A 20,564-nucleotide genomic window follows, 5' to 3' on the forward strand; every position below is an offset into this window, starting at 1 on the left:
GCTTCGTGGCATTGGTTTCTGTTCGTATTTGACAACAGTCAATCTAATGGTCAAATATTACACATTGGGGCTCTAAGAATCGTTTCCTTGAGTTGATTTTAACATGTAATCATTATTATTTTTCTTTTTACTTTATTTTAGGTAATTTCTGTTTTTTTGTGGTCTGTAAATGGTAAATGGTCTGCATTTGTATAGCGCTTTACAAGTCAATGAAGACCTCCCAAAGCGCTTTACAATGTGCTTTACACTTACCCAGTCACACGCACACTCACACTCTAATATTCGTTTGTAACCTGTTACTTCTATATTGTTTGACTGATTCATGCCAAATTTGTTTGTAGTGATGCAATGTTCAATAAGAGGCAACATAATAATACAAATATATTTGCTAAAAAGGACGCCCTGACGGTTTCAACTTCCTTTGCTGGAGATTTGAACCTTCTCCGACCCGGAAGCAGTTGCCAGTCGCGAGCCGTTTCCCATCGGTAGTGTGAAGATGGCCGACCAGGGCACCGCAGATCCTGCCAATAACAACAATAAAGAAGCTGGTGCTGCGGAGGAAACCATTATCAAGGTTACCGTCAAGACGCCCAAAGACAAAGAAGAAATCGCCATCGCTGAAGATTCTTCTGTTACGCAGGTTTGTGGCGTCTTATCAAGCCCCGTCGGGGGGAAGAAGCGCGGCAGGAGGGGGGCAACGAAGCGAGCGTCATGCCCACAACTTTAGCTAACAAGCTAGCATTGCAAATCATTCGCCTTTTATATTAACTGCGGAAATAATCCACTACTTGTAAAGATTGACCTCGTCTACAACAGCAATGACATTTTTTTGTATTTTCGTACAGTTTTACTCCCAAATACGGAAGCATGTAAATGTGCGCCGATGCTAACGCTAACCGGTTAGCCGCTAAGCTAGTTGGCTAACTCAATGTTAGCCATGGCGTCAGCTGACGTCTGCGTTATTATCTCAATGTAATGTTTACAGAAAACGGCGATGAATGTGCTTTCGAGTGACTATCAAGACTTTCTCGATTTCCCGGGAAATGCCTCAAATTTTGAGGGGAAACTAGCGGCAGGCGTGTGTGATTCTAGAACGTTCTGTAGTCATCCAGGGACTGAGTCATTGCTCGTTCAGCTTCGGTGGGAATTGTGGAGGCGACAGTTGGCTTGGAGACAAGTGCTGCAGCAACACAGCATCACTTGCTAGTTTGTGATCCACAAAAGCATGGGTTCCGACTAAAGAAAAATAAACCAGGTTTAGCGATTAACCTGCACAAACGGAAGACTTGAATGTAATTTACTAGAGACTCCTGGGATATGACATGAGGTGCGATTGCAAAGTGTAATTTCTGTATGATAGATAGAAACCTATTATAAGCTCAGAATCCTCTACTGACTCAGATATAACATTAAATAAAAACAGTAAAATTTGATATTTTAAGTTATAGCTGTAAAATATTATAAAATAACATCACAAAAATGTATGTGCAAAAGGAAAGTTATATTGTATTTACCTTTAATTTGATGTGAATTGTGCTGGGACAGTGGAGTAGTGTGTGGCAATTGGTTACGGCCATATTCCTCAGCGAAGTGTTTTCTTATTTCTTGATTTTTGCAAACTTAGTTACCATGTTTATCATCTTCTTGCTTTTCCATTTAACATCTCTTCAGCCTTGGACCCATACCTAGGGTAGTCACAATTAGGAAAATCTCATTTGACAAATATATTGTCAATTCTTTTCCCCTCTACTTTATGTGCTACTATGACAATGTGAGCTTAATATAACAAATTGTACTGGGTGCCTGGACTCCAAATGTTGCTTGAAATTGGTTTTTGTTATCTCCTTTCACTGGCACCTTTTTGAGACAAAGTATGTGAACCGGTTCTTCATTCTCTTGGGGCTTACCATTGTCGCTGTTTGTAAACCCAAAATGTGTCCAAAATACTGAAGTGGTGCATGGTTTTGAAACAAAAAAATGTCCTGCCATGATGACCTGTTGGTGTTGACCTGTATTCATTTTAGTCAAGGGTGGTCACAGAGGGGGTGGAGAGATTATTACGAATTTAAAAAAAAATATTTGTAAATATGTAAAATGTTCATGATTAGACAACTGTTGTTCGCTACAGCCCTACCCAAAGCAAACAAATACAGTACAAAAAAATATTACTGGAACAATATTCTATACTGAATGGAGAGAGAAAGGTATTTTGGGTGGTACTTCGGTGGCATTTTCATGATGCCGTGGTGCAAACCAATAGCAGACCGGTATTTTATTTGATATTGAACAAAAGGAAACTGACCTGTCAGAGACAACTTAAATACCCCAAAAGGCAGGTGAAATTTTTGACATGGCGTAGTAGGGAAAGTTCCTTAACGAAAACGTCAAAGGCAGGGTTGCCATACCTCGACCGTTTTCTGTTTTTGAATGTTGAATTACTACTTTAATTCGTGCTGTATTATTTCCTGTCTCTTCTTCCACACAGTTCAAGGAAGAGATCTCCAAGCGCTTCAAAGCCAAGCAGGACCAGTTGGTGCTGATTTTTGCTGGCAAAATCCTCAAAGACGGCGACAGCCTCAGCCAGCATGGCATTAAGGATGGCTTGACGGTGCATTTGGTCATCAAAACGGCACAAAAGTAAGTCTGCAACTTGATAAACAATTTACCTTCAGTGTGACCGTTTTTTTTAAATTAATTCTTACTCTTGGAGGATAGATACTTAAAATAAAATAGAAACACCAGAGTCATAGTAGTAAAGCAATATATATATATTATTATTTCCCTCATAATCCGAAGCAGGAGTTCTTGATGCACTATGAGTGTGATCGTCATTATTTGCATGGTCAATAATGGGTATGATATTTTCCAGAAAAAAATATGTTGATTTTAAAATAAAAAGACAACTTGTCAGTCTAAGGAACATTGCTATTGTGTAGTTTGTTAGTTAGTTAGTATGTTGGTTGTATCCCTTGACCCCTACAGTCGTAAGGGGCACCATTTAATGTGGTATGTCTTTGGCAAGTACAGCCTGGTGGCGCCCATTCCTCTCCAGGGCAACATATGTTTCTAACCAGTCATGCCTAGCTCATCCACTGATCCTCTTGCACGGTCTTGCTGCCTCAGATTTTTCTCGTGCATTATGTTATGCATTCTGATTTGCTAAATAGTCCCTTAAAGAGAAGGTGATTTTTAAAACATAAATGACTTCAGGTACCGTATACAGTACTTTTATTTGGTAAAATGTAAAATTTAAAAAAAGGGTTCGTTATTTGTTTTTTTGTGTTTAATAGAGTATTCAGTTGTATAGTGTAGAAAAAGAAAGGTTCACCACTGATTTTGCCCATCACGGGTTTTTTATTGAACATAACCCCGTGATAAAGGTTCCCTGTAATCTTAGGATTCTTTATTTGGGACTGCATATTACAGTGTAACATCAATATGTAATTAATCCTCCTGGAGTAAAGTCAAATATATTGTGTGACTAAAATATGAAATAAACTCCTAGATTGTTTTCAGTTTTGTGCATAGATTAATAAAGTATATTTTTCATCCTTGTGAAAAATATTTGTGGCGTTCAGGGCCTCAGATGGAAGCAGCTCCTCGTCCTCAAGCTCGACCTCCACCTCAGCAGGAGGCACCTCCAACGCGAGCGCCACACCTTCCTCTGCGGCTGAGTCCACTACTGGCTCTGGTGCTCCACCCACACAGACGCCAAACATCCTTAGTGAGTCTGTCGGTTTCCCATGACTGAATCAGATCGAAGTCCTGGCCCTCATCCTTTTGTCTTTTCCCCAGGCGGTTTCGGCGACCTATCTAACCTGGCGGGCTTGGGCATGGGCACGTCCAATTTCATGGAGCTTCAGCAGCAGATGCAGCGGCAGCTCATGTCCAACCCTGAGATGCTGTCGCAGATCATCGAGAACCCACTAGTGCAGAACATGATGTCCAACCCGGACCTGATGCGGCAGATGATCGCGTCCAACCCGCAGATGCAGCAGTTGATGGAGCGAAACCCTGAGATTTCACACATGCTCAATAATCCTGAGCTCATGAGACAGGTCAGGATAACTTTCCCAGAGAATAACTTGCTTAACATTGCTTACTGAATGTTCGTCTGGATCTCAGCCTGATTCTTTTGTCTTAAATGCTTGCGATACTAGAAATAAGAACAGGGAGACAGCATATTCTCTTTTGATTATTTACTGGAGACTAAAAAGAATAGATTCACAGCTGTCTTATCTAAGATGATGCCTAGTCTTATACGGTCTTGGCCACCCACGCATGCACGGCTTCTTTGATGTGCCGATGTAAGACTCTTATGTTCGTAACTGGATAATATGTGCAAGAGTGCCTTTAGATAGTGAAGGTCACAGCAACCTAGTGGAAGAAATCAAGTCTTCTATCTAAGATCTGAGAGGCCTAATCTAACTGAGATGAGACATGGCACTCCAGGTAAGACGTAAAAAAATCTCCTTCAGACTGGCCAGGGAGTAGCCCATTATTTTCTAGGCTGTTATTCCCAACCTTTTGTGAGCTATGCATGGCACACTTATTTTACTCAAATCTCAAAGCACGCTGTCTGTCGGAAATGTTTAAAAATAAATTCCTGGCACCAGTTTCATTTATTTATGTAATTTTTAGGCTTGTATTGCTATACCGCCAAAATTGACGGTACAGAATTGTTTTTATCATTTGTGGTCACATGGTTCAGAAGGTAATACAGGCTATTCATATCGGTCAATAATTTTGCTGTAATTTAGGATTTCACAATTTTTTTTTTTTACCAGAATAGTTTTCTTTATATTCGTTGATAACAACGTAGTGAACGTTGTTTGCAACGAATTAGACATGGCACTCAAGGATAATCAATACAAACACGTAATATAGACGGAAAAGAGAAATTAAATACAGGAACGTTAGGATGAATAGGAAAAAATATTTTCAAGGTACTGCTTGTTGTATTGGCATTTTCTTCCGTGATAACAATTCAATGAAAAATAGTGCATCGTAACAATATTGCAACTAAAAAAAAGTGTATTGTAACCAATGTGCAATAGAAAGTGATGCAGCAACATTTGGCTGCAAACACATTTTTCAATAGAACTGTCAAGGTAAATATTTTTCAATATTGTGCAATTGTTTAGGGTGGTGAACACTAGGGATGCACGATTTTGAGAAAAAACCTCATTTAGATTTTTCAGACCTGCATTGCAATTTAGATGGGATTTTCGATTTTAAAAGAAAGGTGTATTTTCTTTCCTGGTTTTGTTATTTTTGTGAGTGCTTAACCCTTGGATGCGTGACCCTACCAGTACATACATTCTTCCATGAGTGGAGGCGGTAACTAGTGGGGAGAAAAAAATAATACTAAAGTTATCCTGTCATAAATGTGTTTTATAAGGAATACCTGGAATATGACAACTGTTTTTGTTTTTAAAGATTTTGAAGAATAACCTGTGGGGTCATTTTTTTTATCCCCCTTATGCAGTCAAGAATTATTACTATTGAAATGCTTTAACCCGCCTGCGAGCCTTCAGACTGTTTAGAAGCAAAAGGGTCTCTGTATGATGTCACCAGTCACCCTTAGAAAATGTATAAAATATTATTTAGTTTTTCAGATGGTGATCAACTTTAACCTGGGATCAGGTAAGGCTTCGTGGTATTGTCCCAGCTCTTTTCCAGCTAAGATTTCCATGCTATACCCATCTTGCATGCGATTGCAAAAAAAATAAAATAAGTCAGGCCCGAATAAAAACCTACTATTTCTGTGTGTTCAATCTTAGATTACTCAATATTAGTAGCACTTGCAGTGATAACTTAAGTTGGGGACAACACTTCAGTCTGTTTCCTTCCAAAAGAGACCAAAACGCCCAGATTCTTCAAGCGGTTCAACAACAGCATTCACTTTACTTTGAGGAAATCTTGGATTAAGATTCTATGTGAATTTTACAGGATTGTTAAAGGATTAAATTTAAGTAAACAGTGCCCTCTTTTGGGGATATTTTTTAGGTTTGCTGTCTACTAATCCTTAAAAAAATAACGGGTGTCATACATTACACAATCGCACTATGTCACCCAATGTCGTATTTTTTTTCTCTTCATCTAGAAAAAATCCCCAAAATGATATTCAACAAGCAAAAATTATCAGCCATTGTAAGAAAAGAGAAAAATCTCCATTTTTTTTTAGTAAAATAAAAATAAATTGGCAAAATTATGTGCAAAATAAAATCACATAAAGGTAAAATTTGACTTGTTTTTATTAATTTTTTTGCACTGCAATCTTAAGTTTCCTCAAACCGAATACATTATTAAATAAATTTAAATGTGCTATCTCACGAGCAACTAACTAGTCTATTAGAAGAAGAAGAAAAAATGTTGCCTTCTATGACATTGAGGAATGTTAGTTATTTGACATTAATGGTAGAAAACAAATATTGAATGCTAACGATAAAGCAATTTCCTGTGGTACACTACACAAGGTCTCATGAAACATTGGTTGGAAACACAGCTGTTATGCTCTTATGTGGCTCACGTCTTCCTTTTTTACTCCAGACGATGGAGCTAGCCCGCAACCCTGCCATGATGCAGGAAATGATGCGGAATCAGGACCGGGCCCTCAGCAACTTGGAAAGCATTCCTGGCGGCTACAACGCCTTGCGCAGGATGTACACAGACATCCAGGAGCCTATGTTCAGCGCCGCCAGAGAGCAGGTGACATCAATCATGTTGTGAAACAAAAGTAATTAGAGTTACACAGCTTTTCCTTCTGGGATAGTTTGGCAACAACCCCTTTTCGGCCCTTGGTGGTGGCTCCGATTCGGGTGTCCAGCCGTCACGAACAGAGAACCGGGAGCCACTCCCCAATCCCTGGGGTCCACCCAACATCTCTAACTCTGCAGAGAATGGTGGTGGTAGTGGAAGTCCTGCGGGAGGAGCTGGGGGTCCGACTACTGGAACCAACCCAACAGTGTCCAACCCGCTCGGTGTCAACCCTGGCAGTCTGGGAAACGGTGAGAGTGGGAAATCAGATTTTGAAGACAACCTGGCATCCTTATTGGTTGGGTTTTTTTTTCTACTCCAGGAATGTTCAACAGTCCTGGCATGCAGAGTCTCCTGCAGCAGATTTCAGAAAACCCGCAGCTCATGCAGAACATGCTATCTGCTCCTTACATGCGCAGTCTGATGCAGTCTCTGTCCCAGAACCCAGAGTTGGCGTCACAGGTGCGTACTTTGTCCTGAATCGTCTTAGAAAGGAGTCTTGAGAAATTAGGCAGAATACGGATAATCTCCTCTGCCTTTCCAGCTCTCACTTCAACATTTTAATCAAAGTTTTTTTGAACAGGGGTCTCAAACCCAACACCTTAATGTTCCGACGGCCCGCCGCCGGACTGTTGATAAACAAATACGTTCCTGTACGATATCGCCAGTCACCGAAATGCGTCATGCCACATACCATTGGTGAGCTTAAGCTCTAGGGATTTCAAATGTACTCGTTATAGAACCATTACAATCAGTGTGAAACAAGCTACACAAAAACTATAAAGCCGTGATAGCTCACTTAAAAGTCCCCAAGGAATTTTCCAAAGACAGTCCAGTGAAACCAAACATGTAAAATATTTACTCCAAAACACACGATAATGCAGACAGATTAAAAAAATCGCCTAAAAGCGCATCTGCTTCGTTGAACATTCTTTTAAGCAATCTGTTAGTTTCGCTCCAGAAGCCCCTTTTTAAATAAACAAACTTGTAAAATTATTCTCAATGTTGTATTCAGTCTCTGACCCTTTTGATTGACACGACTCTTAGCCATCAGCAGGGTTTTTTCACGGGTTTGATAAAATGGAGATCCTCTCGTGTCGTTCCAAAAATATTAAGTCAGTAGTAACCAAATCGAATGATTACTGACACACTGTTAAGCCGATAGAATTACCAAAATAGTTTTATGCCATTTTCCGGGGTGTATTCAAACCATAGCCGAAAATAAACGTGCGTAGCACAATTTGTGAATCCTTTTACGCATCATTATTATGTTCAAGTTTGTTCAAATAATTGATTGGCTTGATTGAAAGAGAAGTTTAACACTTACAACTCTTTCAAAATGTCTTAAAAATTGGCCAAAGTAAAATAAACATTTGCAAAGGATTCAGTGTTTGTAAACAGGTCGTCTACATTTGGCTACTTTTGGAAAAACCTAAACCCACATTTAGAAAAAGTATAAAATTAGGTAAGGTAAGGGTTCATAGTTTTGTCTCACGTGATTTCAGGCTAGTATTCTACTGTAATGTCTTGGATGGGGATTTTAGGCAAGTTTTATTGGTTAGGCAAGTTTTATTGGACTGTTAAAGGGGTTTTAAAAGACCTTCTTTTTATAAAATTTGCCACATGATATGGAGTGTTTCTCCCCACAATCGTGCAAATATGTTTCAAAATATTCCATGCGCTATGGGTCTCGAAATAAATTTTCATAGACAGTTTGACCTCCTATCCCCTAAAGCTGTGACGTCATGGATGACATTGAGAAGCAAAACGAATGGTGCGTCCCGTTTAAAAACAGACAGCAATTGTAGTAATCAGCAAAAGCCCGTGCTCATTTATGCTTGGAGTAATTGGAGCTTTGCTTACCGTGTCGCTGGGGGACTTGTGACTTTTTTTGTCCGAGGTGATCGCCAAAGGGTAAATTTACCTGTCGTCGTGTAAAGGGTACGTTCCTTTTTTGACTGTACCTAATTTTAGGTATTTTATTGTGACTTTTCCTCTGGTGTTTTTGCCACTTGTCTTGCAATTAATGTAATATTGTCCAGATAGCTCCCCTTAAGCGTGCGGGCTCCCGAAGGCTTCCAGTTTTGTTTGGTGGGGGTAAGCCCCGTTAGCAGTCGGCTAGCTGGCTAGTGTTTTGACGTTGGCTCGCGGTTAATCCTGGCTGCTTACTGCATATTTTCAGTCAGCCCGCCTCTCATTTTTTTTCACCGATAGGTTCCGGTTTTCCTCTATGGCAGCTGGCTAGCCTGCCGTGTCCCAACTGGTTTACCCCCTGTTAGCTCTGTGCGTTTTAGTTTTTCAAGTTCGCCCCATTTCGGCTGCTCGCCATTTGTTGTACCATTGTTGCACCCATCTGCAACACAATGCCTAGGCCCTCTCCTTAAAAACTACCAAATCTTGCCTTAAAACACTTAAAACCTTTTCGACTAGTTAACATGTAAACCAATAGGGTGATTGGCTTGCTAGGGTGCTTGTATGCTCCACATGTCGTCAGAGTCAAAGACAAGACTGTATTCGAAATGCATTATCTCAGAAAATAATTGAAATATACAAGTGAGATTTGATATATATATATATATATATATATATATACCGTATTTTCCGCACTATAGGGCGCACAGGGTTATAGGGCGCACCCCGAAAAAAGTTTTTGGTCCTATATTTGACATACATAAGACGCACCGGATTATAAGGCGCTACAATGGGAACGTCGACAAAACAGTCGGATAGTTCAGTCAAACTTATTACCCCCTTAACATTCCCAAAGCTTGCAAAGACGCAAATACATGTCGAGAACACGTGCGGATGCGGTGTCCATACGATGTCACTCAAATGCATCGTTCCATCATTCGGAAGGTTAAAGTCTTGGGATTCAAGAAATGCCAACCATTCCTTAGTTTCTATTTTCGCTCGCAACTTTACTGTGCATATGACAATAAACACCTGGAATTGAGTTTAATTTAAAAATGGACACTCCATTCCATCCATTATCTGCACCGCTTATCATAGAAACATCGAGTTCAGTCTGAAACAAGATACAGGGAAAATATATAGCCGAAGTAGCTCACCGAAGTCGTTGTGTTCAATAATAATGTGCAGCCATGGTCCTCTTATATCTGTGAATTTAGTAAATCCAGGAGAATAAAATATTTACAAATACAGAATAGTAAAAAAATGCTTTCTGTATGCCGTCAACCATGTGCTATACTCAATCATCTTTTTCGGCCAATTGCAGGCTTTGTTTTGCCGCTTCAGCCAATGCCAGCCTGTAAATGATAAAAAGGATCCGCCCCTTGACCTCCGAATAACTTAAGCCCATAGTGATCGATTCAACTGATGATTGACACATCTTTTTCGGCCAATTGCAGGCTTTGTTTTACAGCTGAGCCTATGCCAGCCTGTAAATAATAAAAAGGATCCGCCACTTGACCTCCGAATAACTTTAGCCAATAGTGATCGATTCAAATGATGATTGACACATTGGTTAGCCAATGAAACGCCGGTAAATAAATCCCAGCATACACCGCGGACTACTTGGCGATCGGGGGAAAATCTAGTCGGCGGCTGCAAGTTAGGTGGAAGACTTTGCGATTTAATATTGATCCATAAATAAGGCGCACTGTATTATAAGGCGCATGGTCAGCTTTTGAAAAAAATAGACTTTTAGGTGCGCCTTATAGTGCGGTAAATACGGTGTGTGTGTGTGTGTGTGTGTGTGTGTGTGTGTGTGTGTGTGTGTATATATATATATATATATATATATATATATATATATATATACACTTACGTGTGTGTGTGTATACAGTGCATCCGGAAAGTATTCACAGCGCTTCACTTTTTCCACATTTTGTTATATTACAGCCTCATTCCAAATTGTATTAATTTAATCTTATCTCAAAATTCTACACAAAATACTCTATTATGACAATGTGAAAAAGTTTTTTTTTAACTTTTTTTTTTTATTTATAAAAAATAGAAAACTAAGAAATCACATTTACATAAGTATTCACAGCCTTTGCTTAATTATTTGTTGATCCACCTTTGGCAGCAAATACAGCCTCAAGTCTTTTTGAATATGATCCCACAAGTTTAGCACACCTATCTTTAGAGATGTTCGATCGGATTCAAGTCTGGACTCTGGCTGGGCCACTCCAGGACATTCACGGAGTGGTTCTGAAGTATATCTTTTGAGATCTTGGCTGTGTGCTTTGGGTCGTTGTCCTGCTGAAAAATGAACCTTCGCCCCAGCCTGAGGTCAAGAGCGCTCTGGAGCAGGTTTTCATCCAGGATATCTCTATATATTGCTGCATTCATTTTTCCTTCTCTCCTGACTAGTCTGCCAGTTCCTGCTGCTGAAAAACATCCCCACAGCATGATGCTGCCACCACCATGCTTCACTGTAGGGATGGTATTGGCCTGGTGATGAGCGGTGCCTGGTTTCCCCCAAACATGGCGCCTGGCATTCACACCAAAGAGTTCAATCTTTGTCTCATCAGACCAGAGAATTTGTTTCTCATGGTCTGAGAGTCATTCAGGTGCTTTTTGGCAAATTCCAGACGGGCTTCCATGTTCCTTTTACTAAGGAGTGGCTTTTGTCTGGCCACTCTACCATACAGGCCTGATTGGTGGATTGCTGCAGAGATGGTTGTCCTATGTTGTGTATGTAGTAGGGTTGAAGTCGGATTCAGAGACAGGCACGGACGGTACATTCATAGAGTGTTTACTTAACTTCTCCTTCGGTAGTTCTCAAGCACAAGTACAAGGCTGCGCATTAGTATACAGCGACATCGCAGGAAGGGGAGTGTATTACACGACACCACATATTCCCTTTTTGTTAGAATAGGACACAAACTGTAGCATTAATCTGAAACACGCAATAACTCTTCGGTAAGTATGAGCTTATAGAAAACATACATTTCAATATTCATTACCAGATTAGAGGTAAATATCAAAGGTAAGCAATAACGTAAGGAACTATACTGTCAATAACGGTAAGCAAAAGTGTGTAAACCTTGTAAACTTAAGCAGACTGTATGAAGATCACATCATAAACAAACATGACAATTTTTTTTAAACAATGAACATTCATCATGTCTTTTTTTTTTTTTTTTTTTAAACATCAGCACATCTTTTCTGTATCTTTTTTTTTTTTAAGTCACATAATCTTGAAGCCATGCAGGAGCATGTCGTATTCTCGGTGCACTCGGAGAGGGATGTGGTGAGGGCACAGGTTCAGGTGGCTCAGCACCTTGGTCGCTTGGCAGGAGGCAAGCATCATTATCAGGAGGCTGTGGCGCTGAAACTGCAGCACAGGTGGAAGAATGGGCAAGGTGGAAAGCATTCCACACCTTTCCATCAGACAGCAGATAAGTGGCTGGACCCTTTTGGGCTACCACTGTCAGTGGCTTGGTGAACTTTGAGTGTCCTTTGGCAATGATTCCAGGTTTGCGGATGCGAACAGCAGAGCCCATCTGGAAGCTGGGTAATTTTGCACCGCGACATTTGTCGGTGTATCGTTTGGACTTCCGTTGTTTGTTTTGTATGTTTTGTAGCATGTTGCCTTCGTCAGCAGTGGGACGCATGGAGTGAAGACCTGTGATGTGAAGCTTTGTATTCAGTGGTCTACCATGCAAAAGTTCAGCGGGGGATACTGAAGTCACGGCATGTGGTGTAGCTCTGTAAGTCTGTAAAAACTCAGTGAAGAAGGCTTTCAGTGGTTTACCTTCGATGTTGGCTGTTTGTAGACAGTCCTTGAAGACTCTGTTGAAACGCTCAATTTCACCGTTGGCTTGTGGGTAGTACACAGAGCTGCGACGGTGTGTGATGTTCCTGTCACTAAGGAATGCTTCAAACTCAGTCGACACAAACTGAGGGCCATTGTCAGTAACAATTTCCTGTGGATTACCTTCTCTGCTAAACACAATGGAAAGAAGTCATAACAGAGGCAGAAGTAACATTTGAGCAGAAGGCAATCTCAGGCCATCGGCTGTAATAGTCAATGAGGGTGATGGCAAAGCGGCAATCAGCAGGCGCAGAGTGAATAGGACCAACAATGTCCACAGCAACCTTTTCCCAGGCAGCAGTTGGGGTAGGCACAGGCTGTAATGGTGCAGTACGTGTGGTTGCGGTTTTGTCATGCTGCAAGCAGGTGGTGCATGATTTGATGGCGAGCTCAACGTGAGAATCCATTCCAGGCCACCAGTACAAGTCTCTCAGTCTTTGTTTTGTGCGAACTATCCCTTGGTGTGTAGCATGAGCAAGTTGGATCATTTTTTCCTGTAGCTGTTGTGGTATCACAACACGATGAGTGCCAAGCACAATGACACTGTTCTGCAAGGCAAGCTCATTTTGCACACGGAAGTATGGCACGATGAGGGGGTCAAGGCCTTTTGTAGTACGAGGCCATCCCTTCTGCATGTAGTGTCGCACCTTCTGTAACACTGGACATTCCTCACATGCACTGGAGAGCTCATCAGCAGTGACTGCAGCAAAATCAGGAGACACAGCAGCCACCATCTCCATGATGCCATCATTTTCCAGTTTCGTCAGCTCCTCCGACACCTTGTCACGCACGGCATATGGGAGTCTGTGTAGCTTTTGCCGGACTGGAGGGAGGTCTGCACGCACTTTAACTTTGTGTATAAAACCTGTAGCAACGCCTAAAGCATTTGTAGTGTTGACAGAGTGACTCATCTCCGATGCAGCAGGTGTTGTAATCTGCCCATCTTGTATGTGGAGGCGAAGTGCAGTGAACAGGTCCATTCCCAGTAGTGGAGTACCGCCAGGAACTATGTAGAAGTCAGTATGTGCACTCTGGTTGCAGTACGTAGCAGTAAGTTGAAGACAGCCCAACACTGGAATTGGCTTCTTCATGTAGGTCACCAGACGTACAGTAGGCTTTGAGAGAGGCAAGTGCATGAATGATTGTCTGTAAATTCTCTCTGGCAGAATTGAGACTGCTGAACCAGTGTCCACAAGCAGGTCAGTAGTAATAGACTGTTCATCATTCGCATGGAGAGCAACTGTACACGTAAGGCGCTTTGGGACTGCAGCTGTAGGGGCTACATGACACACAGTAAGTTCTGGGACAGTAACTTCTCTCACTGATCGAGTAGGAATTGCGCTGCGGCACACTTTACTAAAATGTCCAATTTTTTCACATTGGTAGCATTTTGCATTTTTAGCAGGGCATTTGGGGTCATTTGCTAGATGAGAGTTGGAGCCACAACAGTAGCAGGTTTTGTGTTGATTCCTTTTATCTCTCGAGCGCTTTGTATGCGTACTGCTCTGATTCCTTTTATCTCTTTGTTGCACGAGCTTCACAGGAACGTCGGGCACGTGCACAGGAGCAATAGCATTAGCTTCTGAAATAGCGGATTCGATTTGTTTAGCAATAGCGATTGCTTTGTCTAGCTTTAAGTCCGTTTCCAACAGCAAGCGTTCTCTGATTCTCGAAGAGGACATCTTCTCAATGAATTGATCCCTAATCATATCATCAGCAAACGTGCCAAAGTCACAGTTAGCAATTAATTCCCTCAATGCGGCAATGAACTGAGCAGTGGTCTCGCCCGGTCTCTGAGTACGCCGACGGAACTTGGTACGCTGAGCAACGACATTAATCTTCGGTACAAAGAAGGTTTCTAGCGCATCACATGCGGATTTGTAAGAAGTCCCAGTGTCGGGAAGGGAAAAAAAATTCTCTGCCCTTCTGTGCCTAAACAGTGCAGCAGTAGTGCGCGTTTTCGTTTGTCTGGCATTTCGTTAGCAGTCAATGCTAGCAGGTAATTTTCGAACATCTGAATCCACGTGGTGTACAACATCGTAGGCTCACCCGGGGTTTCAAGCAAAGCAAGGGGTTGTGAGATTCCGATCCAAGTCATCCTCGTCGCCAATATGTTGTGTATGTAGTAGGGTTGTAGTCGGATTCAGAGACAGGCACGGACGGTACATTCATAGTGTTTACTTAACTTCTCCTTCGGTAGTTCTCAAGCACAAGTACAAGGCTGCGCATTAGTATACAGCGACACCGCAGGAAGGGGAGTGTATTACACGACACCACAGTTGTCCTTGTGGAAGGCTCTCCTCTCTCCACAGAGGAACGCTGGAGCTCTGACAGAGTGACCATCGGGTTCTTGGTCACATCCCTGACTAAGGCCCTTCTTCCCCGATCGCTCAGTTTAGAAGGCCGGCCAGCTCTAGGAAGAGTCCTGGTGGTTCCAAATGTCTTCCATTTACGAATAATGGAGGCCACTGTGATCATTGGGACCTTCAAAGCAGCAGAAATTTTTCTGTATCCTTCCCCAGATTTGTGCCTCAAGACAATCCTGTCTCGCAGGTCTACAGACAGTTATTTTGACTTCATGCTTGGTGTTTGTGCTCTTACATGCACACTCAACTGTGGGACCTTATATAGACAGGTGTGTGCCTTTCCAAATCATGTCCAATCAACTGAATTTACTGCAGGTGGACTCCAATTAAGCTGTAGAAAGATCTCAAGGATGATCAGTGGAAAAAAGATGCACCTGAGCTCAATTTTGAGCTTCATGGCAAAGGCTGTGAATACTTATGTAAATGTGATTTCTTAGTTTTCTATTTTTAATCAATTCAAAAAAAGTAAAAAAAATTTTAAAAAAAAAACGTTTTCACATTGTCATAATGGAGTATTTTGTGTAGAATTTTGAGATAAGAGATTAAATTAATACAATTTGGAATGAGGCTGTAACATAACAAAATGTGGAAAAAGTGAAGCGCTGTGAATACTTTCCGGATGCACTGTATGTATAGTGAAGAAAATAAGTATTTGAACACCCTGCCATTTTGCTATTTCTCCCACTTAGAAATCATGGAGGGGTCTGAACTTTTCATCGTGGGTGCATGTCCACTGTGAAAGAGACAAACTAAAAAGGAAAATCCATAAATCACAATGAATACTTTTTTTAACCATTTATTTTTTAGATATAGCTGCAAATAAGTATTTGAACACATGAGAAAATGAATGTTAGTATGTGGTACAGCAGCCTTTGTTTGCTATTACAAAGGCCAAACTATCCTGTAGTCTTTCACCAGGTTTGCACACACTGCAGGAGGGACTTTGGCCCACTCCTTCACACAGATCTTCTCTAGATCAGTCAGGTTTTGGGCTGTCGCTGAGAAACACGGAGTTCGAGCTCCCTCCAAAGATTTTCGATTGGGTTCAGGTCTAGAGACAGACTGGGCCAAGCTAGAACCTTGATATGCTTCTTATGGAGCCACTCCTTGGTTTTCCTGGCTGTGTGCTTCGGGTCGTTGTCGTGTTGGAAGACCCAGCCACGACCCATCTTCAATGCTCTGACTAAGGGCAGGAGGTGGTTTCCCAAAATCAATACATGGCCCCAGTCATCCTCTCTTTAATGCAGTGCACTCATCCTCTTCCCATGTGCAGAACAACACCCCCTAAGCATGATGCTACCACCCTCACACTTCGCAGTAGGGATGGTGTTCTTCGGATTTTACTTTTCATTCTTCTTTCTCCAATCACGCTTAGTTATGACCAAGAAGTTTTTTTTTGTTCTTTTCTGACCACAAAACATTCTCCCATGACTCCTTTGTATCATCCAATTGGTAATATATAAACTTTTCCACAAGAAAAAGCTCAGATAAAAATTAATTTTTTTCTTTTTTTAAAATTGCTTTTTTTTTTTAACAAACGCATTTTGTAGAATACGATCGCGCTTTGTTTTAATAAACGCGTTATATAGACTACGATTGCTTAATAGTTTTTATTAGCTTGCTTTATTGTTTTAATGAACTTATTGTATAGAATGTGATCGCTTTTGTCTGAGCGCAGCAGAATGCGCGTTCACGCGAGGAGGGGAAGGATTTTGCAGGGGAGTCGGATTTAGGCACTGAACACAGCGCGTTTTAATGTATCCGCCTTTTCAGACTCGTCCTTGAATTCATGTTAATTTTTCATCTCGTAATGAAGTTTAACACTTGATGTGCGAGGTACAACGCTATTGAGGCATAATGCACAAACGGCACGGTCATTTTTTTGCACAAAGCCCCATTCGTCTGTCCACGCTGGCTGGAAAGAACAATATTTTTCCGCTCGTGGAGCCGTCATGATTTGGCTGTCGTGAATCGTTCATTTATCGCGCCCCGGTGTTTCTGTGGGAGGGTTAAAACAGATCTCTCGTCCTCTGCGTGGCACCGCACGGACACACGCTCGCTGTAAAGCCGCTAAACAATGAAAGCGGGCAATAAAAATGTCTAAATTTCAGGTAAAAATGCGCATTTAAAAAAAATTATTATTACTTTGCCGTACGCTCGCGTGCCACTGGTTAACGCCTCGCGTGCTACTGCTGGTACGCGTGCCATAGGTTGCCGACCCCTGCTTTACACTTTCATATTAAGGCAGGGAGCTCAAACAAGCAATCCCGCTGGCTGCAATCAGCCCCTAGGTTGCAGGTTCAATACCCCTGTTCTAGACCTTTTGAAAATAAATTTGAATTCCTGAAAAAAGAGAACTTAGGAAGTTTACCACAATTTTTAACTTGATGTCAGAGCTGGCTTAAATTTCTTTCTCTTCTCAGGTTATGATGAACAATCCTTTATTTGCCGGCAACCCACAACTCCAGGAACAGTTTCGTTCTCAGCTTCCTGTATTTCTCCAGCAGGTAATGGAGGCATTTTCTTGTTTAAGTTTCTTCTGTTTTTAATATTGGACACCTGCAAAGGAGATTGCATAGAATGCCTTATGGTTATTTTGACTACTATAGCTCACTGTCGCTTGTTATATTGTCCATTGTGCGCTGTTTACATCATTGTCACCATCAGCCAATAATGTTACTTTTCTTTGATTTCCACACCCTTTAGGGAAGATGTGCTTTTTGTAACCCCCTTTTGATTTTATTAAAATAGCTCGGGGGGAGGGGCGCTTTTTGAACAGGTTGAAATTTCTTGTCTGTGGTTGGGTTGTCTCCTGTTCTCACTGCAAGTTAAAAATTATTTGATGTATTTTCTCTTTATTTTGAGTGTCTACTGAACAGGAAACATATCATGTGTTTTTATTGTTTGGGTGGTTTTGACATTTTTGTCCGTTTTAGATGCAAAACCCGGAGGCCGTTTCACTGATGACCAACCCGCGCGCCATGCAAGCTCTCATGCAGATCCAACAAGGCCTACAGACGCTGCAGACAGAAGCACCGGGCCTCATGCCCAGGTGAGCACAACAATCTCCTTTTTTATATTTGTTTGTCTTATGTCATTTCAATGTTTCTACAGTCTGGTGTCAGGCGGCCTTCCCGGGGGTCTTCCGGGCGGCCTTCCCGGGGGTTTTCCGGGCGGCCTTCCCGGGGGTCTTCCGGGCGGCCTTCCCGGGGGCCTTCCGGGCGGCCTTCCCGGGGGCCTTCCGGGCGGCCTTACTGGCGGCATCCCCACAAGCGGCAGCACGCCCCCAGAGAATCCCGCCAGTTCTCCCAGCAGCGTAACCACGCCGCCAAACGCAGCTCAGCAGGAGCTGATGCAACAGATGCTCCAAATGTTTGCCGGAGGAGGCACAGCGGTACACATGCATGCACTAATAATGTTAAATATGTTTTCAATTCATTCCTGGAATAATTCAAAGAAACTATTATCCCAATGGTCCTTTTTTTGTAGCGATTGTCGTTTTTTTGTGTTTTACAGTTTAAAATTTATTTTTGGATATTTATTAGTGTAAATAGTCATGTGTGCGTTATGGTACACAAGATTGTATTCAATTGTAAATTAGCTTTACTGCTTTTAGCCCCTAGGCCGAAGGCTAAGGCTAGCTTCGATTGTTAGTTACCCAGTGTGAACCTGTCCTTTCCGTGTCATTAGTTTTCCACAACTTGTCATGCAAGCCAACTCAACTGAGTTCCCTGATTCAGGCACCTGGCAATTGTCATTTTGACATTATTTTTTCTCAGTTTCCTTCTCAAGCTGCTCATTTTGCTACTGGGCTGAAGGCAATGTCCCACCGCTGGGCATTATTATTATTAGCAGCTTCATGTAAATAACAACCACTCACTGCATACTGCTGAGCCCACATCCTGTCATTCAGGCACCCCCTGCGTTTTTCCACTGTTTCTTTCTCTAGCCACTCATGTTAGTATCCTTGACAACATGCTATGGCTCGTGGCAAGCCAGTATTGTTAGCTACCCTTTGTAAATTTGTGCTTAAGTGTCACTCACCTTTCACAGCTGGTCATGCACTTTAACATAGCTGGAATCTGCTCATTTCTACCCCACGTTTTCCATCTCTAGTCTAGTTCCGTGATACAGGGTTGCGGCGGTTGACAAATTCTCTTGAGGACTTTTGCAATCTTTGCATTTTCAGTAGCTTCTCCTGCTACCAGCTAAAGTTAGTCACTACCATCAGCTCTGAGCAATTCCATCTTAGGGCTCAAGTCGTTTGATGTCAGAAATAGGCTTTTCAAGCTGTAAACTTAAATCTTCTCTAGTGCCTGTTTCTTTTTCTTTTTACACTTATCTTAAAAAAAAAAGTGCAAACTAAGCGTGTATTCAGCGTATGCTTCCATGTGCTTTCTCCAAGCAGAACCAGACCCCTGAGGTGCGCTTCCAGTCACAGCTGGACCAGCTGAGTGCCATGGGCTTCATCAACCGCGAGGCCAACCTGCAGGCCCTCATCGCCACCGGGGGGGACATCAACGCCGCCATCGAGAGACTTTTGGGCTCGCAGCCCTCGTAAAAAAAACAACACACCGACACTCACAGCACACACATCACGCCACATCCATAGACTCAACGTATCTGAAATCGGTTTGGAAAAGATCTGACTACTTCTCAATGACATTGTCAGATCACGCCCCCTGTAAGAATCCCCCCTCTCCCCACCCCCTCCATCTGTTGGTGTTCTCGATGAGCTTAAAGCGAGTAAACACAGGTCTTATTTGTCCACTTCCTATTTTTTTTGTCCACTCCCCTTCCACACTTGTAATTTGTCATTCCAGGGAAGTCAAAAGAAAAGTGTCTTTGTGTGTCTGAGGCGCTGCTGTTGTGCCTTTCATGTCCCCTTTGATACCAGCGTGTGGAGAGGAGGGGGACAGGAAGTTAATCCCACTAATCAGATGCAAACCGTCTGAATTAAGCTTTCATTTTAATCCAATGATTTAATTTTGATGGTTATTTTGAGTTGCATTTAAATTAAACCATGACTATCAGTGAGATGCTTCGGCTTTACTGTTTTAGTTCAGAAAAGAAGCTAATTTAGCGTCTGTCGATTCTTTTCTCTTTTATTCCTTTGCAGAAAAACTTCAGAAGTGTAGTTGTGGTAACCATGGTGACTGCATCATTTTCAGAATTGTAGTTGTGGTAACCATGCCAACTGCTTCTCCCGCTTGGGTTTTTTTTTCTTTTTTCCTCAAAACAATAAAACAAAGAATGAAAAAAACAACTCCCTACTGAACATGTTGGAAGTAACTTTTAACAGGGCGGTACTAAAAAAGATAATAAAAAAATAAGGTGGTCAAAAGGTGCCTGTGGCCTGTTTGTGTGCAATTGTGGGTTAGAAATTCAACATTTTTGTCAAAAAATTAGCTTACACAAACACGGCTATCGCCTGCTGTTAATCTTGAACCTTTCCGAGTGCGCTTTCGACAGGCCAGCCTCCGCGCGGGGCGCCCGACCCGCTCGGCTTGTCGTGGTGTCGTGCGTATCGCGCCCGAAAGTACCCGCGCCGCGGGTTAGGGGCTCGCTCGCGAATAATAAGGATAAGCGGTGCAGATAATGAGATGAGATTTTTTTATTAATTTTTTTTTTTTTTTGTAGGGGCGTCACTTTTTGCG

The 20,564-nt window shown here is 42.0% G+C and overlaps 1 protein-coding gene across 2 annotated transcripts; it reads left to right on the top strand.

Moving 5' to 3' along the window:
• The first annotated feature begins 427 nt into the window (after window positions 1-427).
• Window positions 428-20,251, top strand: ubqln4 (ubiquilin 4). 2 transcript variants are annotated; one of them, XM_088328389.1, is made up of 11 exons: window positions 428-640; window positions 2,486-2,637; window positions 3,579-3,724; window positions 3,796-4,058; window positions 6,553-6,711; window positions 6,776-7,010; window positions 7,082-7,221; window positions 17,331-17,414; window positions 17,844-17,959; window positions 18,022-18,301; window positions 19,313-20,251. In XM_088328389.1, the coding sequence occupies exons 1-11, from the start codon at window positions 497-499 to the stop codon at window positions 19,466-19,468; spliced, it is 1,875 nt and encodes a 624-aa protein (XP_088184515.1). In that variant the 5' UTR covers window positions 428-496; the 3' UTR covers window positions 19,469-20,251. The 2 variants fall into 2 exon arrangements, with proteins under 2 accessions (XP_088184515.1, XP_088184516.1); XM_088328390.1 differs by having other exon boundaries at window positions 429-640; window positions 19,316-20,251.
• The last annotated feature ends 313 nt before the right edge of the window (window positions 20,252-20,564 follow it).

Source organism: Urocampus carinirostris, chromosome 2, assembly GCF_059441175.1.
Source record: "Urocampus carinirostris isolate Australia breed hairy pipefish chromosome 2, RoL_Ucar_1.0, whole genome shotgun sequence".
In the NCBI taxonomy this organism is placed as follows: Eukaryota; Metazoa; Chordata; class Actinopteri; order Syngnathiformes; family Syngnathidae; genus Urocampus; species Urocampus carinirostris.

What these genes read in the sequence shown, in the direction of transcription:
- ubqln4 (XM_088328389.1), top strand. Translation starts at nt 497, where the DNA reads ATGGCCGACCAGGGCACCGCAGATCCTGCCAATAACAACAATAAAGAA. An exon ending in TTCCTGTATTTCTCCAGCAG is followed by an intron (nt 17,415 to 17,843) that starts GTAATGGAGGCA and finishes TGTCCGTTTTAG; the next exon opens with ATGCAAAACCCGGAGGCCGT. An exon ending in TTGCCGGAGGAGGCACAGCG is followed by an intron (nt 18,302 to 19,312) that starts GTACACATGCAT and finishes GCTTTCTCCAAG; the next exon opens with CAGAACCAGACCCCTGAGGT.